The 23,214-nt window shown below is 39.1% G+C and overlaps 1 protein-coding gene across 2 annotated transcripts in view; it reads right to left on the bottom strand.

The window, feature by feature from the left end:
• Positions 1–23,214, bottom strand: part of RAB2A (RAB2A, member RAS oncogene family) — an 85,815-nt gene that overhangs the window by 24,859 nt on the left and 37,742 nt on the right. For both annotated transcript variants that reach the window (XM_078441415.2, XM_060610594.3), the window contains exons 3-5: positions 19,158–19,225; positions 7,752–7,834; positions 7,274–7,366 (exon numbers count right to left, since the gene is read on the bottom strand). In XM_078441415.2, coding sequence (XP_078297541.1) covers positions 7,274–7,366; positions 7,752–7,834; positions 19,158–19,225 — 244 coding nt within the window. The remainder of the gene's footprint in view (positions 1–7,273; positions 7,367–7,751; positions 7,835–19,157; positions 19,226–23,214) is intronic.

Genomic DNA, 23,214 nt, shown 5'->3' with positions numbered 1-23,214 from the left:
AGGGGCAGAGAGGCAGACACAGAATACAAAGCAGGCTCCAGGCTCTGAGCTGTCAGCACAGAGCCCGACGTGGGGCTCGAACTCACAAACCGTGAGATCGTGACCTGAGCCGAAGTCGGACGCCGAACCAATTGAGCCACCCAGGCGCCCCAACACAATTTGTTTTTTAATTTTCCATTTGACGAAGTAATTTCTAATTTTTCATTATTATAAACAATGCTGCGATAAAAAATTTTCACACACTTTGGTGTACATGTGCCACAACTTTTCAAAGGTAGTGTTTTTCAAACTGGGCCACGACTCAGTGAAATAGTAAGGAATAAAAGAAAATATCAGAGTGCATCACCCACTGTCTCATGGAATTTGTTTTTATGTAAGTACACACATAGTAGGGCGTGATATAAAATGCATTTAAGTCAAGTCAAAAAGCTCAAAAGCCATTGTACTTGAATATATACTTAGTATAAAGTTGCTTCCCAAAACAGTTGTGTAATTTATACTCTCAGCAGCAGTGTTTGAAAGTTCCCATTGTATCACAATCCTCATCAACACGTGATAAATTCACACCCCTTTAGATCTGGCACTCCGAAGAACGTGACCGGCATCGCACATCTATGTTAATTTTCCTTTAGTTCAGCATTAGTTTCGTAAATGCCTAGTATCATCGTTATTAAATTAGAAATACAGAAATATCCAAAAAAAGGAAATCATTTCATCTGACAAATATTTATTGAATGTCTTTTACAAGCCGGGAATTTTACTAAGCGCGCTTGGGATGTACTAATGAACAAGTCAGACAAAAAAGGGCGCATTCTGGGTAGAGGACGTACTAGACTACTGAATAAAGAATATAGTGTGACCGAGTGGTCAGTGCAGAAGAGCAGAGTAAGCAGAGGGAGGAGAGCCAGGGAGAGGCGGAAGGGTACTCTAGAAAGTAGGGCAGGCATCCCCAAATCGACTTACTTCTAATTTCTTTCTTCGTAGTCCTGGTTTTCTACTCCACAGTGACCTCTGTCACACATACGAAAGCCATGCTCCAGCTGCAACTTCGCGCCCTACTTTCCTTCACCTGTCCCTGCTGCCTGTGTCACGACCTCTTTTCCATAAACACAATTTTTAGTGACGAATTAATAATATCCATCACAATTCACTTAACCATTTTTACTCATGGATGAGGAGAGTGACACGGAATGAACTTGGTACTGTGTGAAGTGTTTTACATGGATTATCTCATTTAATTCACTTGACAGATGAGGAAACAGAGGAACAAAGAGGTGGAATAAAGCATCCAAGTTCACATTCTAGGAAGAGCTGGTAGAGTGATTCCATCCAGACTACTATTATATAAGGATTACTATTCCTGATAAAAACTGACTGGAGAACTTTTTGTCAAATATGGAAAAATACAAAGAAAAAAATTACCCATAATTTCACTTTCCACAGGTAATGAACGTCTTGGTGAACATAATTCTAGATTACTCCTTTATTATTGTCTATTTCTTCCCATTGGAATATGCTCATACCCACTGTTTTATTTTGCCTTTTTCTTCATTTCCTGTATATTGTGGATCACTTTCCCATATAATTTTGCAGTCTTTCACAGTACTATTTTTACTGAGTGCACAGTAAAGAACGTTAGTATTTTATGCAAATTTACATTACACAAACTAGAGATGAAACAAAGATGTTTCCTCTATCTAATGTTAAAGTAATATCACTGTTTCACCTTTACAAAATTCACCAGGAACTGGATACCTTTCAAGCTGGCTGACCGGAATAAGCTGTCAATTATGTTTACAAAGTTGTTACTCAGGACATCAGTCACCACTGTTTATGTAATTGAACCTTCTGAGTGATTCTGTAAGTATCACAGTTGTTACAAGTTTAAAGTAATTTACAATTCATAAAATGTCATCTAAGCATTCAGTGGTGCAAGTCTCAAAAAAATACTCCTGAAAATCTGAAATGTTAGAAAGTTTGATATAGAATATTACAAAGGGAACCACAAGGATATGTCATACTACTGTTCATTTAGATGCCATGCTATGAGATATCAGTGGTAAGATGAGAACAAAAAAGGAAGGCAAACTAAGTTTACAAATATTATAGCACAGGCAACTATCCAACTATAATCTGAGGGCTTTCTGTGTGCCAAGCCCTTTCCTACATTTGGGGACAGACCACTCAGCAAAATAGACAAAAATCTAAAAACCCCTGGCCTCATGGAGCTTACATTCTAGTAGGAATAAAAAATGGGGGGAAAACACTAGCAACAGTGATGTGGAAACATGTTCCTGGAAATCAGCCTCTTCTTCTATCGTTCTTAAGGGAATATTAGCTTTGAATTACACGAAATCTTCAAGAAAATACCTTGCCCCTCAAGTACCTTTATCCCATTTTAAGCATAAGCCATATTTAAATAATACCTTATTTTGGGATAAAATTACGGTTTTCCACTCCCGCTATCTCTGATTATGTCTGCATTTGCAAATGTTACCTTAGCAAAGAGGATTAAAGACACGTACGTTTGAGAGATTGTTAAAAATAAATAAATAAATAAATAAATAAATAAGTGGCAATTTGGGATGCATGATCTTTTGGGGCACCTGGCTGTATGAGTCAGTAGAGCATCTGACTCTTGATCTCAGGGTCATGCTTTCGAGCCCCACGTTGGGCATGAAGCCTACTTAAAAAAAAAGAAAAGGAAACATAAAAGAAGGCACGACCTTTCTTTTATCACACCCTTCTTTACTTGTTTCCTCAGTTTTCCAGGCATAAAAATCCTATTGCTGTCTTTGACTTTCATTCCCAATAATCCCATTTAAATGGTTTCCATTACTTAACTATCCTTCCTTCCTAAGGCATTCATAACCCATACCCCCTTCTTGTTGACGGCTTGTATTATAAACTTTGACTACCAAGAATTTTTCATCTTTGTAGGCTCTGCTTCCTACTTCTTGTGTAACCAGTTTAAAATGCCATAGTAGGGGCGCCTGGGTGGCTCAGTCGGTTAAGCGGCCGACTTCGGCTCAGGTCATGATCTCACGGTCCGTGAGTTCGAGCCCCGCATCAGGCTCTGTGCTGACAGCTCAGAGCCTGGAGCCTGTTTCAGATTCTGTGTCTCCCTCTCTCTGACCCTCCCCCATTCATGCTCTGTCTCTGTCTCAAAAATAAATAAACGTTAAAAAAAAAAAAATTAAAATGCCATAGTAAGAAAAATCTGTGTCATCCGTCACTCTGACTAGGCCACTGCCCTTCTCAAATCCCTTCACTGGCTCCCTACTGCTTAATTCATCTAATTCAAAAATTGCCTACTCCCTGTTCCCATGTCTACCCCAATTCACCTCATCTAATGATAATTACCTCATTTATCTCTGTTCATTCCTATTCACTCTTTGCATGTCATACATTCTTCGTTCCTTTCTCCTAGTTTCTTCCTTAAAATGTCTTTCCACGGCTACTATGCTTAAATTATAAGGGCCACCCATCTCTACTCATTAGAAACACCTCTTGTATATAATATGCTTTTCCTTTTCACTTAGACTATAAGCTCCTCATGGGCAGGAACAAAATTTAAGCCATCAGTAAGTGGCCACCCACCATGTTTGAGACACAAGGAAAACACTGGTAAGATTACAAGTATGAAAATTCTCTTTATTCTCCAAAATTCTTCTCTTATTATTTCACACCTCACCACTGAATGGTAGTAAGAATAGTTCCACACTACAAAGACTAAAGTTTCCCTACAAAAGCCTTAATCTTAAAAGGTTTAGTGAAATAATTTAAATGAAGAATAACCACGAAAGGCTTTGAGCAAAGGCCAAGATGATAGACACTTCTGGTCACAAAGAAGTAACGATTGGCCTTTTATAATTGAAATATCACTTAAGTAAATATTTTCTCTTGACAGCAAACCTTGATTTCTATTAAAATAACTTTTTCTAAAATGAAATCTATACAATACAATGCTATTTGCTATCTTACTGGTTTGTTTCTACAACTTTATTGTAGTATAACTGACACAGAAGAAACCGCACATTTAGTATAAAATGGCGAGTTTGACAGGTTGACATGTTTACCGTGAAGCCATTCACGTCTCCTACTTTTCCTCACACCCCACTATAATCCATCCTTTCCTTCCACTTTACCCTGGGCAACTCATGATCTGTTTTCTGCATTTTCTAGTATTTTATATATGTCTTCACTACTATAATTTATATAATTACACATCTTCATTTTTGTCTGGGTTTTTTCACTCAGCATAATTATTATTTTTTAATGTTTATTTATTTTTGAGAGACAGAGAGAGAGAGAGAGAGAGAGAGAGAGAGAGGGAAACAGAGTGCGAGCAGGGGAGGGACACAGAGAAAGAGGGAGACACAGAATTTGAAGCAGCCTCCAGGCTCTGAGCTGTCAGCACAGAGCCCAACACAGGGCTCGGACTCAGGAACCGCAAGATCATGACCTGAGCCGAAGCTGGATGCTTAACCGACTGACCCCCCAGGCACCCCTCAGCATAATTATTTTGAAATTCATCCACTTTGCTGCATATATCAATGGCTCATTCTTCTTTATTGTTGAGTGGTATTCCATTGTAGGACTATATCACAATTTATCCATTCACTTATTATTGGAAATGTGGGTTGTTTCCACTTATGAGCTATTATAAACCAACCTGCTAGAGTATTTGTGTGTAATTCTTTGTGCGGCCCTATGAAAACATGTTTACATTGGGTAAATACCTAGGAACGGAATGCCTAGGTGTTTTATCGGATGCATGTTTAATTTCTAGAGAAACTACCAAACTGTTTTGCAACTGGCTGTATCATTTTACATTCCCATCCGCAATATGAGAGTTTCAGTTCCTCTACATCCTTGCCAATACTTGCTATGTTAATCTTGTTAATTTTAGCCATTGTAATGAGCGTGAAATGATTGAGGTTTTCTTTAATGTTTATTTATTTTTGAGAAAGAGTGAGAGACAGAGTGCGAGCAGGGGAGGGGCAGAGAGAGGGAGACACAGAATCTAAAGCAGGCCAAGGCTGTGAACTGTCAGCACAGGGCCCGATGTGGGGCTCAAACTCACAAACTGTGAGATCGTGACCTGAGCCGAAGTTGGACGCTTAACCGACTGAGCCACCCAGGCATCCCGTCTCCCAGATTTTTAAAAAATGCGTACTTATTTTGCGCGCAAGAGAGAACGCACATGCGTGAGCACCAGGAGGGGAGGGGCACAGAGAGGGAGAGAGAATCCCAAGTAGGATCTGCACTAACAGTGCAGAGCCCAGCATGGGGCTTGATCCCACCAACTGTGAGATCATGACCGGAGTCAAAATCAAGAGTCAGACTCGGCCACCCAGTTGCCCCCCACCTCCAGTTAATTTTTGTATATGGTGTGAGGTAAGCGTCAAGGTCCCCCCACCCCCCTGCGGCTATCCAATTACTTCAGCACCATTTGATGCTTTCCCCCACTGAACTGTCTTGGCACTTTTGTCAAAAAATTAATTGACCATGTATGTATGAATCTACTTCTGGATTTCTCACTCTCTTCCACTGGTCTATGTCCATACCAGACTAAACTGATTGTAGTACTTTTATAATAAATCTTGAAATCAGTACAGTGCAACCAGTGAATCCCCCAACTTTGGCTATTCTATGATCTTTGCATTTTCATACAAATTTTAAAATCAGCTTGCTAATTTCCACCTTCTTAAAAAGCCTAAAGAATTTTGGTTGTGGGGGGTGGGGAGCACCTGGGTGGCTCGGTCGGGTAAGTGTCCGGCTTCAGCTCAGGTCATGATCTCACAGTTTGTGAGTTCGAACCCCATGTCAGGCTCTGCACTGACATCTCAGAGCCTGGAGCCTACTTCGGATTCTGTATCTTCCTCTCTCTCTGCTCTTCCCCTGCTCACATGCCGTCTCTCTCTCAAAGATAAATAAAGATGAAGAATTTTGACTGGGAACACAATGAATCTTTAGATCAATTTGGGAAGACCTGCCATCTTAAAAAATGAGTTTTCCTATCAATAAGTACAGTGTATCTCTCCATTTATTTAGGTTTTGTTTTTTTTGTTTGTTTTTGTGTTTGTTTTGATTAAAGGACTCTACATATAAGAAAGAAGTCATCTAATATTGGAAATTTAGGAAGACCATGGTAACTAGCTTAGAGTTGGGGGGATCAAGTAGATGTGACGAAAATACTTTCTTAAGAATTGTTTAGGGATTATTTTTTATTGAGATATAATTGATACATAATACTGTGTAAGTTTAACCTGTACGATGTGCTAGTTTGATACATTTATATGACATAGTATGATTACCACCAAGGTGTTAGCCAACACCTCCGTAATCTTAATTACCATCCCATTTTGTAGTGAGAACACCTTTGTACATATTATGCTTTTCCTCTGCATACCGGGACTATAAGGTCCTCAGAGTTGGCAACAACCAAATTTAAGCCATCAGTAAGTTGCCACCCACCAGGTTTCAGACACAAGGAAAAACACTGATAAAAGTATGAAAATTTAGAATACTAGTTTTATTTGTTGCCACTGTAATTTTCTACTAAAATTAGTGAAGCCTTTCCCACACTCTGTAAGTTTAGAGAAACTATGGCCAAAAAAGTTTTCCCGTGTACTATTATTTTAAATGTAGAACACAAAGACGTTCGCTGCAAATAATGCTGCCTCGAGATATAAAATGAAATGAGATTAAAAAAACAACATTAGGATAACATGAATGTAAAGCCTTAGAGGTAAGTTTAAAAGTACTAATGTGATATCTACTAAAAAGTATTAGAAGTGTCTCAGGGCTTTCATGAAAATACACCTGAATAATATATGTATTATATGAACTTTTAATGCACATTAAGTCATTAAAAAAAAGAAAAATATTTTTTCTTAACTCTGCACACATTGTTACTTCTACTGTGAAGTATTTAAAATAATTTGGATAACATTTAACAGTGATCTACAGTGTTTTATTTCAATTATGAATCAGATGAACTTCCTTCAGATTATTCTTTAAAGTTTACCTTCCAACCAAAACTATTTCTAATAATAATAATGACAATGATGATGATGTCCAACAAATCGTATCATCTGTATTTTAAAACTGAAAGAATCACCTTAGGATTTTCAAAATTTTGCAATTTAAGACACCAATAACTTACATTTGGACAAACGTAGAAGATAAGCACTCTAACAGTTATCACACAAACTGCTATCCACAGTCTTCATCGTTAATGCAAAAAAGCTTTAGATAAACTTTTTACCTTTTATTTCCAATAAGCATAATGACCATGTTGGAATTGGAATGCTGGCGGGCATCTTCTAACCAGGTTGTTAGGTGGTTGAATGTATCTCTCCTAAAAATAAGAGAAAATTTGACTATTTTCCAAGTGTTCTCCCTAGTAGTGTGCAATGAACAGCACACATTCCATTAAAGGTAACTACTTTTAGCCATATCCACTTACGTAATGAGAAACAAATCTCAAGTACGGTTACCTGGAAACGAAATGTAACCCCACTTTAGAAAATTCCAATGTGTGAGTAATATTACCAAATTGATTAACTTAGGTGTTTCTTTACATAAGAAAATAATTTAGTTGCAGATTTCTGTAGTAAATTTAAATTCAAGACACCTCAGTTTTAAGGTCAAAGGCAAAGCCATACTCTGATAACTGGCAAGTGTATTTACTTAGAGGAAGTCTCTGCACTGACCAAATGGATGGACACATCCCACGTTCTCACCTTGTAATATCATACACTAGCAAAGCGCCTGCCGCACCTCTGTAATATGACCGTGTGATGGAACGAAAGGACTCCTGCCCTGCCTGTGAGGAAAGAGAAGGTTGAGAGTTTTCTTTAATAAACTGTCCTCTACGTTTTCTTTTCATTCATATATAGAATATGGGCCGGTAGGGAATGAGCGTGCAAAGGGAAAGAAAGTATAACTTCACCAGTCTTAGGAAAAAGTCACAAAATACTACCAGTACTGCTCAAGTCAACCAGACGCACATGCCCCCCGCCCCACCCCCCCACCCCCCCCCAGCCGCCCCCAACAAGACCTCTAAACCTTTTTTGGCAATCCCTGACAACCCAATTTACTGAATGGCTTCACAATACATGAATCATTATTAGAACACAGAATGGACTCCTAGCAACTAAGCTCTGAAGACAAATTTGAAAGGAAGCAAATAACCCAGAGCCTCACATTTGAATTCAATAACCCACTCCCTGGGGCAGCTGTTGACACTAGAATAAATAAAGTCCATTGTAAATAAATGATGAATGACATCTTTACGCCCACCATCTGCTGGTGTAAAGGTTGTTGGAAGGCCAAGGATGCAGATTTTATCAGTTATATCATAAACTGCAGTGAGCTTTCAACAGTCATCAGATGGAATTCTTTGAGCAATCATTTTATTATGAAAAACAGAAAATGGTTCTGAATTTAATTTATATAATTTTTTTCTCCACACTTAATCAATTTCCTCTGTATTTGACATATAATGCTTGTCAAAAAGCAACAGGATGTAAAAGTCTTCTTTTATCCACTTGTGAAAACAGACTTCAGAGATTATGCGAAATTAGCTAATTTCTCTCTTTTCCGGGTGGCACTAAGGCTGGTGAGGGATATACGGATTGCCTCAGGGTTTAAAAGTGAGACAGGTCTTATCAAAAATACTCACACAGTTTTAATCACTTTTCTACCTTTAAGAAAGGATACGTATGTAAAGTAAGTAAACACAAAGCCAGTTTTTACAATGTTTTATATTCAAAATCTACTAACCTGAAAAATATTCATGTTTGTATTCTGAGTTCTTACCTTCCAATCTAACTACTAAATCCTTCCAACCCTCAGAATTCACACAGCTCAAGTTCTGCCTTGTTCTAACACTCAACACCGTCATTCCTTGTCTTCTTGGCCCTCCCACTATACTCGTCCCCTCCGGTGCTCCCCCGGAGACGGTGCACCCAGCGTCTAGAACCGGGTCTGGCACACAGGCATGCAGAGAAAGCCTCTCAAATGAAAGAATGAATCCTAATGTCTTAATCAAGTACACAAAATGGTCATTACTCCATTCCACCTAAATAAGAGGACACTGGTAAATCCTAACATGCTAACATTCAGTAAAAATAACTTTCCCTATGTGAAAACTAAAAATGAGACCCTCCCTTGGTAACTTGCAAACAATTCTGGCACTTTTAGAATGATGTCTTATGCTAAACTGAATACGGAGAACATAAAAGAACTGTACAAATAGCCAACTCAGTTCATATAGTTTGAGGTTAAAACATTAGATGATACTAGCTGGAAGCATGAAATTCATTAAAATTGTTTTCATGTAATTTATTGAGATGTATCTTTCCAAAGAAGTCCTTTCAAATCCAAGTTCAAAATGTAAGCACTGTGGGAATTTTTTTCAACTGCTTATTAGGGTGGGAAAACTAAGGACTACATTTTTAAGAGAGTCATTCACTATGAATTATATATACCAACACAGGAGTCTTGGTAAATAATACAAAAAAAAAAAGATTTTTAGTAAAAGGGAAAACAGATTTTTAAAAAGAAGAAAAACAAATCTATACACCGTTTCCATTCTTCCCGTATTGTTTTACCAAAAACAAATGTTCCAGTATGGAATTTTGTACACGATGCATCATTTTACACTGAATCCATTCGATCTGGTTTTGCCTACCATTACAAATTAAACAGAAACTCGAGCAAATAAAAAGCCAAACATCCCCAGTGAGGACTATGAACATAACTATACATCTTAAAATCTAGATTACTTTATAATAAGCAAAGATCAGTATCAGAATAGTTCTGAATTCTTGAGACCTGACTGGTAAGAAAGACATCCTACACACTGGTCTAGTGTGTTAATGGCATTGATGGCCTTGAAATAAATCTTGCCCAGTAAAGTTTTTTTTTTACTATGGCGTCCTTAACTATTCACAAAATGTTTTAACATTTAACAACTACCTGCATAAAGCTAGCCCAATGGTTAATTACCTTGAACATATTAAGGCAAAGTAATCTAGTTTTTAAAAAATACATTAAGAGGGGCGCCTGGGTGGCGCAGTCGGTTAAGCGTCCGACTTCAGCCAGGTCACGATCTCGCGGTCCGTGAGTTCGAGCCCCGCGTCAGGCTCTGGGCTGATGGCTCGGAGCCTGGAGCCTGTTTCCGATTCTGTGTCTCCCTCTCTCTCTGCCCCTCCCCCGTTCATGCTCTGTCTCTCTCTGTCCCAAAAATAAATTAAAAAAAAAAAAAAAAAAAAAAAAAAAAAACGTTGAAAAATACATTAAGAGGGGCACCTGGGTGGCTCAGCTGGGTAAGCATCTGACTCTTGATTTCGGCTCGGGTCATGATGTCATGGTTCGTGGGTTTGAGCCCCATATCGGGTCCTGCACCGACAGCGTGGAGCCTGCTTGGGATTTTCTCACTCCCTCTCTCTCTGCCCCTCCCCTGCTCACATGTTCTCTCTCTCTCTCAGTAAATAAGTTAACATTAAAAAAATAAAAATAAATAACTAATATAACCTGACCAAATGGTGATCAGCCTATAATGTTTCACACAAAAATGAATGTCAACTTAGGAAATATAGATGTTATTTTGATCCTCTTCAATATAAGGTGTTGGCCTCAAGAAATTTTAGAAGCTTGAAACTGAATAGCATTTAGCATTATTTGTAGAGGGACTCCTAATAGTAGCTGAAGGTTTTAAAAAAACAAAAAGCATTTAATGAAACTGGAAATTGGACGATTGGCTAAGTGAACAGCACCAAAAAAACCTGGTTAGAGCGGCCATAAGTTTATCAGCTCCCAATATAGCTGTTTGAGTTCTGTAAAAAATCAGCAAGATGCCCAGATATGCAAAAAAGAACCGAGCAAGCCAGCCTTGCCAGATAATGGGAGGTGCTCATTTTCGGTGATGCTTAGTACGAAACAGTCATAGGGCGTCTGTGAAAAAGAATCTTTACAGACCTTTGTTTTCCATGTGAGGATTGCTAAATCAAATAAACTTGATTCTTTAGCCCATTCATTCATTCACGTGTTAATTTTAAGTGCAGTCTCCCCGCAGTGTGGGGTGCAAACTCATGACCCCAAGATCAAGAGTTGCATGTTCTACCAACTGAACCAGCCGGGTGCCCACAGCCCATACCTTTAAAACTGACTTCGGTTGGCAGATAAATATCCCCCAAATTGGCTTCTCCATGTGCCTGTCTGTCGCTAACAATTTTTGTGGTAACCAGGCCGGGAACTTAACTCCTCCTCCTCTCTTGTTACCTCTAGAACATACAACTTTACACACATTAAGCTACCGCTCAAAAATTCCTAACCGCCCTGAATTTAAGTCTTGATCTCTTGGGAATCTGATCTGTTTCTCTAGAATTGTATCTTCTTATTCGATAAAAGTCTTGTTCATACAGCCAACTTTTCTTCCTACTGATACTCTGCCTATCTCCTGAACATTCCTGCCTTTGTGCCTGTGTAACTCTGCCTGAAGAACTGCTTTCCTCCACCTCCCCAATTTCCATTTCCTCTGAGGACCCGTTCAAGCCCCCTGCTTCTCTCACAAAGCTAGGAAGCTAGTCTACCACAGCCCGTAGTTATCTAGTTCTCCTCACACACCCAAGAGCACGTCCGTGTGATCATTTGGTTCTAGTATTATTGATTATATAAAAGGTACACACTGTTCAAATGCTGGTCTTGTTTCCTCTTTAGTTCTCCTTGAGGGATAGCCTAACTCAGAACACTGAAGTATATATGGCAGGCTCTCAAATTATGTTATCTTGATTGATCCCAAAGGGCTGATAAAGTTAGAAAAATAAGATTTGTGACAATCAGTATTATAGTAATACCTCTGTTCCCTGTTAGTCATTTGTCTAACAATACCAGCTATATAGAACCCAGCCAAGCACCAAAAAAGAAGAAAAAAAGGATTTCTAAGTAACCAAGTTAAGTTGTCCAGGCCCAAGAATGAAATCTCAGGTACTTGACTAACAGACTCAACCTAAAAATCTAGACCTGTGATCAAGGAACTGCTCTCATTAAGGAAAAAGATTTTGAAATCTACATGCATGACCAGACTTCTGTTTTGGATGACAGTAATATTAGGAAAAATCAAAGTGATTTTTAGGCTGCCTCAGTCGCCACAGCAAGGACAGAAAAAGTCAACCTGCACTATTTAAAGCTTTTTAAGGGAGTTTCCTACAGAAACCAAAGTAGATCATCTTGAGAAGAGAAACATGGTTGTGAATATCTATGTTACATTCTCTTAAAAAATTAAGAATATTTACTTAAAAAAAGAGAGAGGATTTCAGACTCTTAACACCGCCACTTAAGAGAAACTGGAGGGGCGCCTGGGTGGCGCAGTCGGTTAAGCGTCCGACTTCAGCCAGGTCACGATCTCGCGGTCCGTGAGTTCGAGCCCCGCGTCAGGCTCTGGGCTGATGGCTCGGAGCCTGGAGCCTGTTTCCGATTCTGTGTCTCCCTCTCTCTCTGCCCCTCCCCCATTCATGCTCTGTCTCTCTCTGTCCCAAAAATAAATAAAAAAAAAAAAAAAAAAAAAAAAAAAGAGAAACTGGAGACCGCAGATGGGAGGTAAATAGGAGAGGAGAATGAACGTCTAAGGTATCTTCCTGTCCCTGTAGTTGTTCAAGAGAAGGTTGATGACAACTGCTGAAGGGGGCAAAAGCCTCCCCACTCCCGGGGTGGGTGGGATGGGAGCAGAGAGGAGGGGCAGAGGCAGGACTGTGTCCCAGTGCTTGGTTCCAGGCCCTTTGCCTGGTCCCAATGAATTCTGGTCATCCATCCTTACCGCCGCACCGAGCTATAAAAAACACCCGTTGTTTTTGGTAAGAAGTTGAGTTATAAATGGACACATTTTTACAAAGGACCAAAAAATGCCTGTGAGGTGCTAAAAAGGTACTTTTTAGCATGTAGGCACATGACTTCGCACATTTACCAATAATACTAGTTCCAATGTATTGTTTGATGTACGCAATATCTGTAAACTTAAAGTATTTTGAGGGACGCTGAGAAGAAACCTAGATTTAGAACATTTACGCTACAAATTTGGGGGGAGAGAATTAAATTTTTTTGGATATACCGGAAAAGGTAAATGAATAAAGAAGATGTGGGATACATATACAATGGAATACTACTTAGTGATCAAAAAGAATGAAATCTTGCCATCTGCAAGATTTAGATTCCATCCAACATGGACAGAACTAGAGTGTATTATGCTAAGTGAAATAAGTCAGAGAAAAACAGATACCATGTAATTGCACTCACATGTGGAATTTAAAAAACAAAACAGATGACCATACGAGAAGGGAAGGAAAAATAAGATAAAAACAGAGGAGGAGGCAAACCATAAGAGACTCTTAAATACAAAGAACAAACTGAGGGTTGCTGGAGGGGAGGTGGGGAGGGAGATGGGTTAAACGGGTGATGGGCATTGAGGGCACTTGTTGGGATGAGCACTGGGGGTTATATGGAAGTGATGAATCATTAAATTTTACTCCTGAACCAATACTACACTGCAGGTTAATTAACTTGAATTTAAGATAAATAAATTTAATTTAAAAAAAACACTACTTTGATACATTTTCCACCTATCAGACTGCAAAAAAGGACACCCAATATTCTGGCGGCTCACTGTTGACAAGGCTGTGGAAAAACAGCACTTGCGTTTTCAGTGGACGCGCAAAGTGGAAGAATCATGGGTTAATCTCCAGCAAGACCGCCTATGCATTTATTTTGTGCCTAAACAATCCCACTTATAGGAACCTACCCCAAAGACATACTGGGTGAAATGCAAGTTAGAGGAAACAAAACAACTTCAGAAGGTCAATGGGGCTGGGGTGGGGACTGTTTTAGATTAAAAGAGTCACGATAATCAAATGCAAGGGAGATCTTGATTGAACCATGGAATTTTTTTAAGTGAAAGTACATTTTTTTTTTAAATGTTTATTCATGTTTAAGAGACAGAGAGAGACAGAGCATGAGCGAGGAAGGGGCAGAGAGAGAGACGCAGAATCCAAAGCAGACTCCAGGCTCCGACCTGTCAGCACGGAGCCCGACGCGGGGCTCGAACTCACGAATTGCGAGATCATGATCTGAGCCGAAGTCGGGTGCTGAACCGACTGAGCCACCCAGGCGCCCCTAAGTGAAAGTACATTTTGAGAACAACAGGAAATTTGAACACTGGGAATAGGAGACTTGTATAGAAGGCAATTTTAGTGTCTTCGTTAAATATCTGTGACGGGATAATGGTATTGCGTTTAGGGGGGAGCATATCCTTAGAGGATGTATGCCGAGGTATGAAGGACGACATCTGCAACTCTGAAATAGTTCAGAAGAGAACACGGTAAAAGGGACAAGGATGGAGGCTAGACTGCTATGAACGCGTACAGTTTCACGTTTTGCACTGTGGAAACTTCTGACGTTTCATAATATAAAAAAATAAGAAATGAGAAATCCCTAAAACTTGAAAACAAACAAACAAATGAACCTAACTATATCAAGTTGGTGGCACAACTGACTCAGATGAGAACTGTTCCAGGTTAGGTTAAAACAGTACTTTCATTTGATGCCTCCAGGGGTACATGTATGATAAGGGAAAAAGAAATGCAATAAAATCTTAAACTACAAAAAGAAAAGAAAAGAAAAGAAAAGAAAAGAAAGAGAAGGGAAGAAAGAAAAAGAAAGAAAGAAAGGAAGGAAAATGTGACAAAAAGCATAAAGAAGAGTAAGAACACAAAACAAAGTGGGTAAAAGCTGGATGAGGGCGTGAGAGCGAGAGTGGACTTCTTAACGTCCTCCTTCCATCAGTCACGGAATAAGAACTGGGTACAATTTGTTTTCTTCTTTGATTTACGCTGACAGAGACTAAGAATATCACACAGTCGACTTCTGATAAAAGAAAAAAAAAATTTGCACAGGGTCCAAGGAAAGTGCTTTAAGGGAGGGACTGTTACACTGTTACCACTGCTTCCAGCAAGCCCTCCGGGGACTATCTGCTGGCAACTATACTTACTATTTTCAAAAAGGCAAAAAAAAAAAAAAAAAAAAAAAAAGCGAAGACGGTGGATGTGGAAATTCTGGGAGAAAACTTATTTTGTGTGAATGGAAATGGATATACAGTGGATGACAAACATCCTAAGATACTGAGTCACTGGGGAAAAAAAAATCACTTCTTTAAGGCTGATGAAACAAATAATAACATTTGGCATATTTTTCCCTGAAGGCTCTAGGATGGTTTTGTAAATGTTGTGAGCCAGGAATAGACACGATCCTTGCTACTAAAAATGTAGTTTCCTATCCAAATGTATAAGCACGCTGCAAAACATTAACGATAAGGAAACCATGTTCCATTCAGATATAAAACTAAGCGTGGAAAGAACCATAATGTGTGTAACAGAGCATCTATTACAACAGCTTTGGAAGTTAGGTACGAAAGTAAGATGAAAACCTCTAAGGCAGAGATTCAAGAGGCAACTTTCAAAAGTAGTAAGTTAACAAGAACTACCTTATGACTGAGCAATTGTACTACTAGGTATTTATCCAAAGGATACAAAAATGCTGTTTCGAAGGGGCATGTGCACCCCAATGTTTATAGCAGCACTATCGACAATAGCCAAAGAATGGAAAGAGCCCCAATGTCCATCGATGAATGGGTAAAGAAGATGTGGTGTTTATGGGTAAAGAAGATGTGGTGTGTACACACACACACACACACACACACACACACACACTGGAATATTATTCACTGATCAAAAAGAATGAAATCTTGCCATTTGCAAAAATGTGGATGGAACTAGAGTGTATTATGCTAAGCGAAAAAGTCAGAGAAAGACAAGCATCATATGACTTCACTCCTATGTGGAATTTAAGAAACAAAACATGAACATGAGGGAAGGGAAGCAAAAATAATACAAAAATAGAGCAGGAGACAAACCATAAATACTCTTAAATACAGAGAACAAACTGAGGGTTGCTGGCAGGGTGTTGGGTGGGGGGAGGGGGTAAATAGGTAATGGGCATTAAGGAGGGCACTTGTAGGGATGAGCATTGGGTGTTACATAAGTGATGAATCATTAAATTCTGTTCCTGAAATCATTATTACGCTATATGTTAACTAACTTGGATTTAAATATACACATAAAAAAAGTAGTAAGTTTTGTGAACACTCTTTAAAATCTGAGACAGGCTACTGGTGCCTAGCACCTGCCATGCGGGAGCCCTGGAATTCTTTTCTGGGAGTCATGATGTCTTCAATGGTACCAGTCTCTCCGTTTTAGATAGAGGAAAGAAGACTATCTCTCTGCCTTTCTAGAGGAAGTATGAACAAGGTGTTGTTGTTTTTCTAATTCTCTTTCATGCTGTCCAAAATAAGCAATTATGACAGCAATTATTAACTAACCACAAGAACCTGGAGCTCAATACATAACACAACAGATTTCTTCTGACAGATCACTGAAATGTAAAATAATCAACTCATAAGCAAGGGGGGAAAAGACAGGACTAGTTAACCTACAACAGAAACAACTGGGGAATGAATGACTTGTTCAAGGTTCAAAAACTGGAGGGCAGGGAATTATTTAAGAGAATACCTCAAGGACAGAAGGACAACCGGATAAATGAGAATAAACCACAACAAGGTGCTTTGTGTCTATGTCACATAATTTTCACTATGAAATTAACCTTCCCTATGGAGCTATGTACTTTAGTAATAACGTCTCTTGAATGCATCCAATGATCCTACAGACTGTTTAGAATGAGATTCTTTACTTACTCATTCAATAAAATTTACCAAACATCAGCCAGTACACTATGAATGCAAGATACGAAGTTGAGTAGGATACAGAGGGTCCTTTCCCTCATGATTATTATGAGGCTGGTGAACAAACAACTACGATAACAACAGGAGCAGAAATATACATAAATTATGGGGAGAATCAGCTATCTCATGGGTGTCACAGAGGCTCCAGAATTCACATCTGAGCTGGTCTTAAATGGAAAACGGGGGGAACGTACTTCAAGCACAGCAAGTATTCATGCAAAGTGCAAGGTATGAAAGGCATATTTATTACAGAAGAGCAAGTAGTTTGGTTCACACAACCCTACACGGCAGGATGTGTCCTGCACGAGTTTATTAGCTAAGAAAGCAAGCTAGCTTACATAAAACCACCCACTTCTGAAAAAGAAGAATAAACTCTTTTAACACAGGAGAGAATACTTCCTTTCGGCTGGAGAGCATTAATTTTAAATCTCTAGGAGGGAAGGGCCTTTGCATATTTCATTTTTCTCTTTCCCAAGCAGTTCTGAAATCATGTCACCCAAGAGAATATAAATCAAAAAAGTTATGAGACATTACAGGCTCGGGGTGGGGGAGGGGAATGCTAAGAAACAGTAAAAGCATAAATCTTCACTTAAAAAGAAGAGATAAGAAACCACAAGAACCTGGAGTTCAATATATAACTCTGGAACAGAGCAAGATAGAGATTTAGGGGCTTCCATCTCAGGGATTTGCGTAGGAAGTATCAGGAAACCTAGGTGTCACAACAGCCTGCAGCAACTGGCTGGGTCTTCTTGTGAGATATTCTCCCATCTGTGAGACCGAGTATCCTCCAAGGTTCCTTTCTTCAATAACTATTATAGTGACAGCTAAGAAACTAAGACTGAGCGACAAGAGAAAAAACGGACAGGGGAATATGATGATAAAATTCCCCATCTTTTAAATTTCATTTACTAGTTTAGAGAATTTGCTTTGTCATAACAGGTATCCTTTTGGGTTTTCTCAATTAGGGTTCTGTAAAGAATGAAGTACTAATTGCCCTACGGCAGTGGATCCCAGGACTCCCGGGAGTCCCTAACCCTTTAAGGGTCCATGAGGTTCTCCATTTCCCAACTACTTATTTGTGTGAGGTTGCATTTTCTTTTCTTTTTTTTAATGTCTATTTATTTCTGAGAGAGAGCGCATGCTGGGGGAGAGGGTTGGGGGGGCGGGGACAGAGCATCCTAGTCAGGCTCTGCACTGACCGCTCTATGTGGAGTTCTAGCTCATGGACCATGACATCATACCTGAGCCGAAGTTGGACGCTTAACCGACTAACCCACCCAGGCACCCCGAGGTTATATTTTCTTCATATACTCCAACTAAACAATGCACATTAGACCTTATGCAGAAGCAGGTATGAGAATTCAAGCTGTTTTCTATTAAGCAGACAGTGAAGAGGTTTTTCAAAACGTAACAAAATGACACTCTTCTCACTAGAAAAATAAAGTTTTTGTTTTGGAAAACCAGTCAATTCTCATAAAAATTGCTTTGTTGATCCTAACACATAAGAAGTTTATTATACTTATCTTCAAGTGAATTACTAATTGGGTATTTATAAGTTTCTCAGTTTTGTAATGTAAATATTGATAGCTATAAGGCACATAAGCAAAGGCTCTTTGGGGTCCTCATTAATTTTTAAAAGTATAAAGAAAGGGATTCTGAGACCAAAAAGTTTGAGAACCCTTACCTTAAGGTATCCATTGTATGTAACAAAGTAACTTCTCTATTATACACTTAAGTCGGGAGGAAAGAGAAAACAGTATCCTGTTGTGCGGTTTAGATCACAAACTGGTACTAAAAACTCTATGGCACAGCATGGAACAGACACTCGGTGAACATAAATGGGAGGGAGAATTAGGGCTGGGAGCAAGGCTGCTTCAAGTGGTTGGGACTAAATCAAACTTCTGTTTTTTATGTTTTAAACCAAACTTTTAAAATTAATAAGCGGTCGATCAAGTGACTCTATCGTGTTTACATTCATATTTTATTTCGTAGGTGTACTTTAGATATGCTGCTTTATTTTCTTAAAAACAGTTTCTGGAGCATTTCCATTTAGACCACACGGCATGAGCATGTGTTCAGACACGTTCACCTACACCCAAGGCCTGTGATACACCTGTTGAAAACACTGCATAAGAAAACCTAATCTTTTCTGGCACCACATTTCATCTCATGGCTATGTGGATGCTGGTGCCTAACAAATCATAATAGGCATAAAACGACATTAAAACAAAACAAAACAGACACTGTACTTTCATAGGACAACTTTACTGAGGGCATACAATGTATTTGCTATACTTACCGTATCCCATATCTGAAGTTTTATCTGTTTTCCATCAATAGTTATCATTCGAGCACCAAACTCTACACCTGAACAGACAAAAAAATGATTTGTTACACAAACTAGTGGGACTATATTTCACATTTAAGGATTTTTTAAAAAAAGGATGTTTATTTCCAGGACATACTATCCCAGATGATACATAGATGAACTTTACCAAATATGGCCCCTACCCTGAGAAAACAAATAAACTAAGGCAGAGGTGCTAAAAGGCGTAAGTTAAAGACACAATTAAAATACTAAGATATTCAAGTCTAGTAGAGTTAGAAAACAAACTGTCGTCCTCATGTTTTCATAGGTTCCATAATATAAAAAAACTAGAAATGAGATTCAAGAACCGTAATTATTAGTAACAATATTAAAATTCCTTGAAAACTATTAATATGGTATAAAAATCATTAAAGGGATAGAGGCCCTTCAACATCATAGCTTTGGTTCCCAGCATGGGTTATCAACTAGTAAAGAACTCTCCTAATCCCACTACAGATAATCACTGTTTAAACACACTTCGAGATGTTGCTCTAAGTGAAGATACACACAGAAGTGTATGTACACTCTATACAGATGGGGGCACATAAATGCCGCTCTATAATTTGCTTCTCAGACAATAACAAACATTACTCCGTATCACAAATCTCATTACAGATCAATCAGTCAATAAACTATGCCATTACTTTTGGTGACTGCGTGTGTGTGTGTGTGTGTGTGTGTGTACACACACTTTACTAAGTTGGTAAGCTGGTTACAAATACAGGTCATTGCCGAATTTTCACTAAGTAGCTAAAACTGAAATGAACTTTCTACATACATCTTTCAACTAAGGATTATGACTAAAGGCAGATCATATGAAATAGAATTGCAGGTCAAAGGGAGTACAACCTTTTTTTTTTTTAAACATTTTTTTTAACGTTTATTTTTGAGAGACAGAGACAGAGCATGGGCAGGGGAGGGGCAGAGAGAGAGGGAGACACAGAATCTGAAGCAGGCTCCAGGCTCCGAGCTCCGAGCTGTCAGCACAGAACCCGATGTGGGGCTCGAACTTACGAACCATGAACTCTCAACCTGAGCTGAAGTCGGCCGCTTAACCGACCGTGCCACTCAGGTGATCCTAGGAGTACAAACTTTCTTAACACAAGTTAACTACTCTGGCTTTTCTCCTTCATTTATCTTTTTTTTTTCCTCCTCCCCCCTTATCATCTTTTTTTGAAAGTACTCAGTCTGGGTGGCTCAGTTGGTTAAGCAGCCAACTCTTGATTTTGGCTAATGTCATGAATTCACGGTTTGTGGGATCGAGCCCCACGCTGTCAGTGCTTGGGATCCTCTCTCTCCCTCTCTCTCTGCCCCTCCGCCACTCACATTCTCTCTCACTCAAAATAAATTAAAAAAAAATTTTTTTTAAACATAGGAGGAAAAAAAAGGGATAATTTCAGAGCAGCAAACAGCTGTGAAGGAGACTCTGAAAGAAGTCTATCACTTCTATTACACTGAGTCGTTACTGCTTGGAGTGTGCTCCATCAGTATTTAGATCAGAGTCAGGGTGAAGGGAAGACACACATGGTCCTCAGAAACCAGATGTCAACTTGGCAGAAGAACAGCTTCTAGTTGCCCAGGGGAGGGCATAATGCCCAGTGTCAGAATTCCATTTCAGCAGCTCCTGTAACTCCCCCGACCATGACCAGGAAGATGGGACAGACGACAGGTAATTTGTTCTTTCGTGATTTGTAACTCGGTGAAGTTTTTACTCTACATCTTAACAATGATTCCATCCTGGGGGCAGAGTCAATACCAGGCAATTAATGGTACATTTCTCAGACTCAGAAATAAAGAAGAGTTAGACTCAGGAGTCATGATGCACTAGAATGAAAAATGCAAAACTGCAAAATTCTGCCACACAACCATTTTTTATACCTGCCAATCTACATATTAATTACCAGTATATACATATATAAATCTAAAAATATACATACATATTCACACTTACTCTGTGCCACAGGGTGGGAGACACACAAAACAACCGCCCACCAGCTTACCATTAACATGAAAATGGGAGTAGCTGAAGGGAGAAACCAGCGGCTAAATATTATACAAGTGCTCTTTGAAGTATCCGGTATTTAAAAGGAATGTACTAATGTACAATATTCTATGTAGCTAGATATTTAACAAAGTGGAAGCTTTTTCATGAATCTATTGTTTCGTTTCTAGCCACAAACTAGAGAGAGAATGCCTACTTTTCCTTCCATCATCACAGATGGGCTTTTCACCTCAATCTAAAAATGCTGCATCACTCGCTGGGATTAAAGATTTCTTCAATCTAATGCATAATGTCAAATTGGACAAAAAACAACTACAAACTAGAAACAGACCCTTGACTCGTGTTGGATGGGCAAGGCCCAGGGACTGACATCTTGGGCAGAGGGACACAGATCTGAAGACTGACTGGCATCCACTGTGTCCTGGCAGATGAGAGGCTAAGGACACCTGTGCTGCGGGACTGCTGCTATGGTTCCCGCTTCCTGACTCCGAAGATGCTTCATTCCTGCCCATTCCCAAGTGTGAGTCTTTACTCTCCTGAGGGTTCCACGTAAAATTCCAGGAATTCTAACATATCCCCTTTTGCTTTACCTGGCCACACTTGGGTTTTGGTACATTTATCTCTTTAGTCAAAGTAAGCAAAGAAGGGTTGTTGAAGCTTGAAGTCTTTTAAACAAAGATTTTGCCTGTAAAAATATATCCAATTTTATTATTTATTTATTTATTTATTTATTTATTAAGTTTTATTTATTTTTGAGGGAGAGACAGACACACACACACACACACACACACACACACACACACACAGCGTGAGTCAGGGAGGGGCAGAGAGAAAGGGATACACAGAATCCGAAGCAGGTTCCAGACTCTGAGCTGTCAGCACAGAGCCCTATGTGGGGCTTGAACTCACAGACCAAGAAGAGATCATGACCTGAGCCGAAGTTGGATGCTTAACCGACTGAGCCACTCAGGTACCCCAAAATATATCCAATTTTAAAGATGTTAAATGAAAATCGTATCATATGAAAATCAGGATTTGTTTCTAAAGCAGGGAAATGTCATAATAAAATTGATGTTTTAATACTATTTATCAATAGGGTCAGGATACAGAATTTAAAAACAAGAGGTAAAGAACTAACTAGTTCTTAACAAGACTACTGTATTATCCAGGAATGAGATAAAGAATGACGGCAGGAAGAAAAATACATCTTTTTTAAAATTTTATTTTAGAGACAGAGTGAGTGTGCAAGTGAGGGAGAGGGGAAGAGGGAAAGAGAGAACCTTAAGCAGGCTCCATGCTCAGTGCAAAATCTGATGAGGGGCTCGATCCCATGACCCTGGGATCATGACCTGAGCTGAAATCAAGAGTCGGATGCTCAACTGACTGAGCCACCCTGGAGCCCCTTTTTTATTTTTTTTATTTTCTGAAAAATACACATCTTAAAGGAAAAACTGACAAGCACTGATTACTGAAAAACTGTGATTTGTTTTCCTATCAAATGAAACAAAAACAGAATCTGATTTTAGTTTCAGAACTGTAACTCCTTCTCATTTACCTACTTGTAACTGGGCTCAATGTAGTCTGTGTGGCAAAAGAAAATACTGAAACTTAAGTGCACTATAAGACTCAGTAACAAAAACTGAAAACCTTATTTCTCTTCTGGGTTATTAAAAATTTTCAATCTTTTTTCGTAAGTGTATATGGGTGTGTGTGTGTGTGTGTGTGTGTGTGTGTATTTATATATATGCTTAAGAACTCAATTTAGACACACTTTCCTATCTTTTTTTCAAGGGATAAACCATCATCCCCTATGCCCTTGAGGTTCTCTTCTCAGATGCATTTTCAATTAACAGCCAATCTGGCTGCCAGAGAGATGGTCTGTGGAGCCAAATGCAAGAAGGCCTCATTTACCTGATGTTGTTAGGGAGCGATGCTTATTTTTTCAGTTATGTTATTCACTTGCAACCTTCCAAAACAAAATAGTCT

The sequence above is a fragment of the Panthera onca genome, chromosome F2, assembly GCF_046562875.1.
Source record: "Panthera onca isolate mPanOnc1 chromosome F2, mPanOnc1 haplotype 2, whole genome shotgun sequence".
NCBI lineage: Eukaryota > Metazoa > Chordata > Mammalia > Carnivora > Felidae > Panthera > Panthera onca.
The sequence above is the reverse complement of the archived record's forward strand: the minus strand, read 5'-3'. Positions and strand labels throughout refer to the sequence as shown.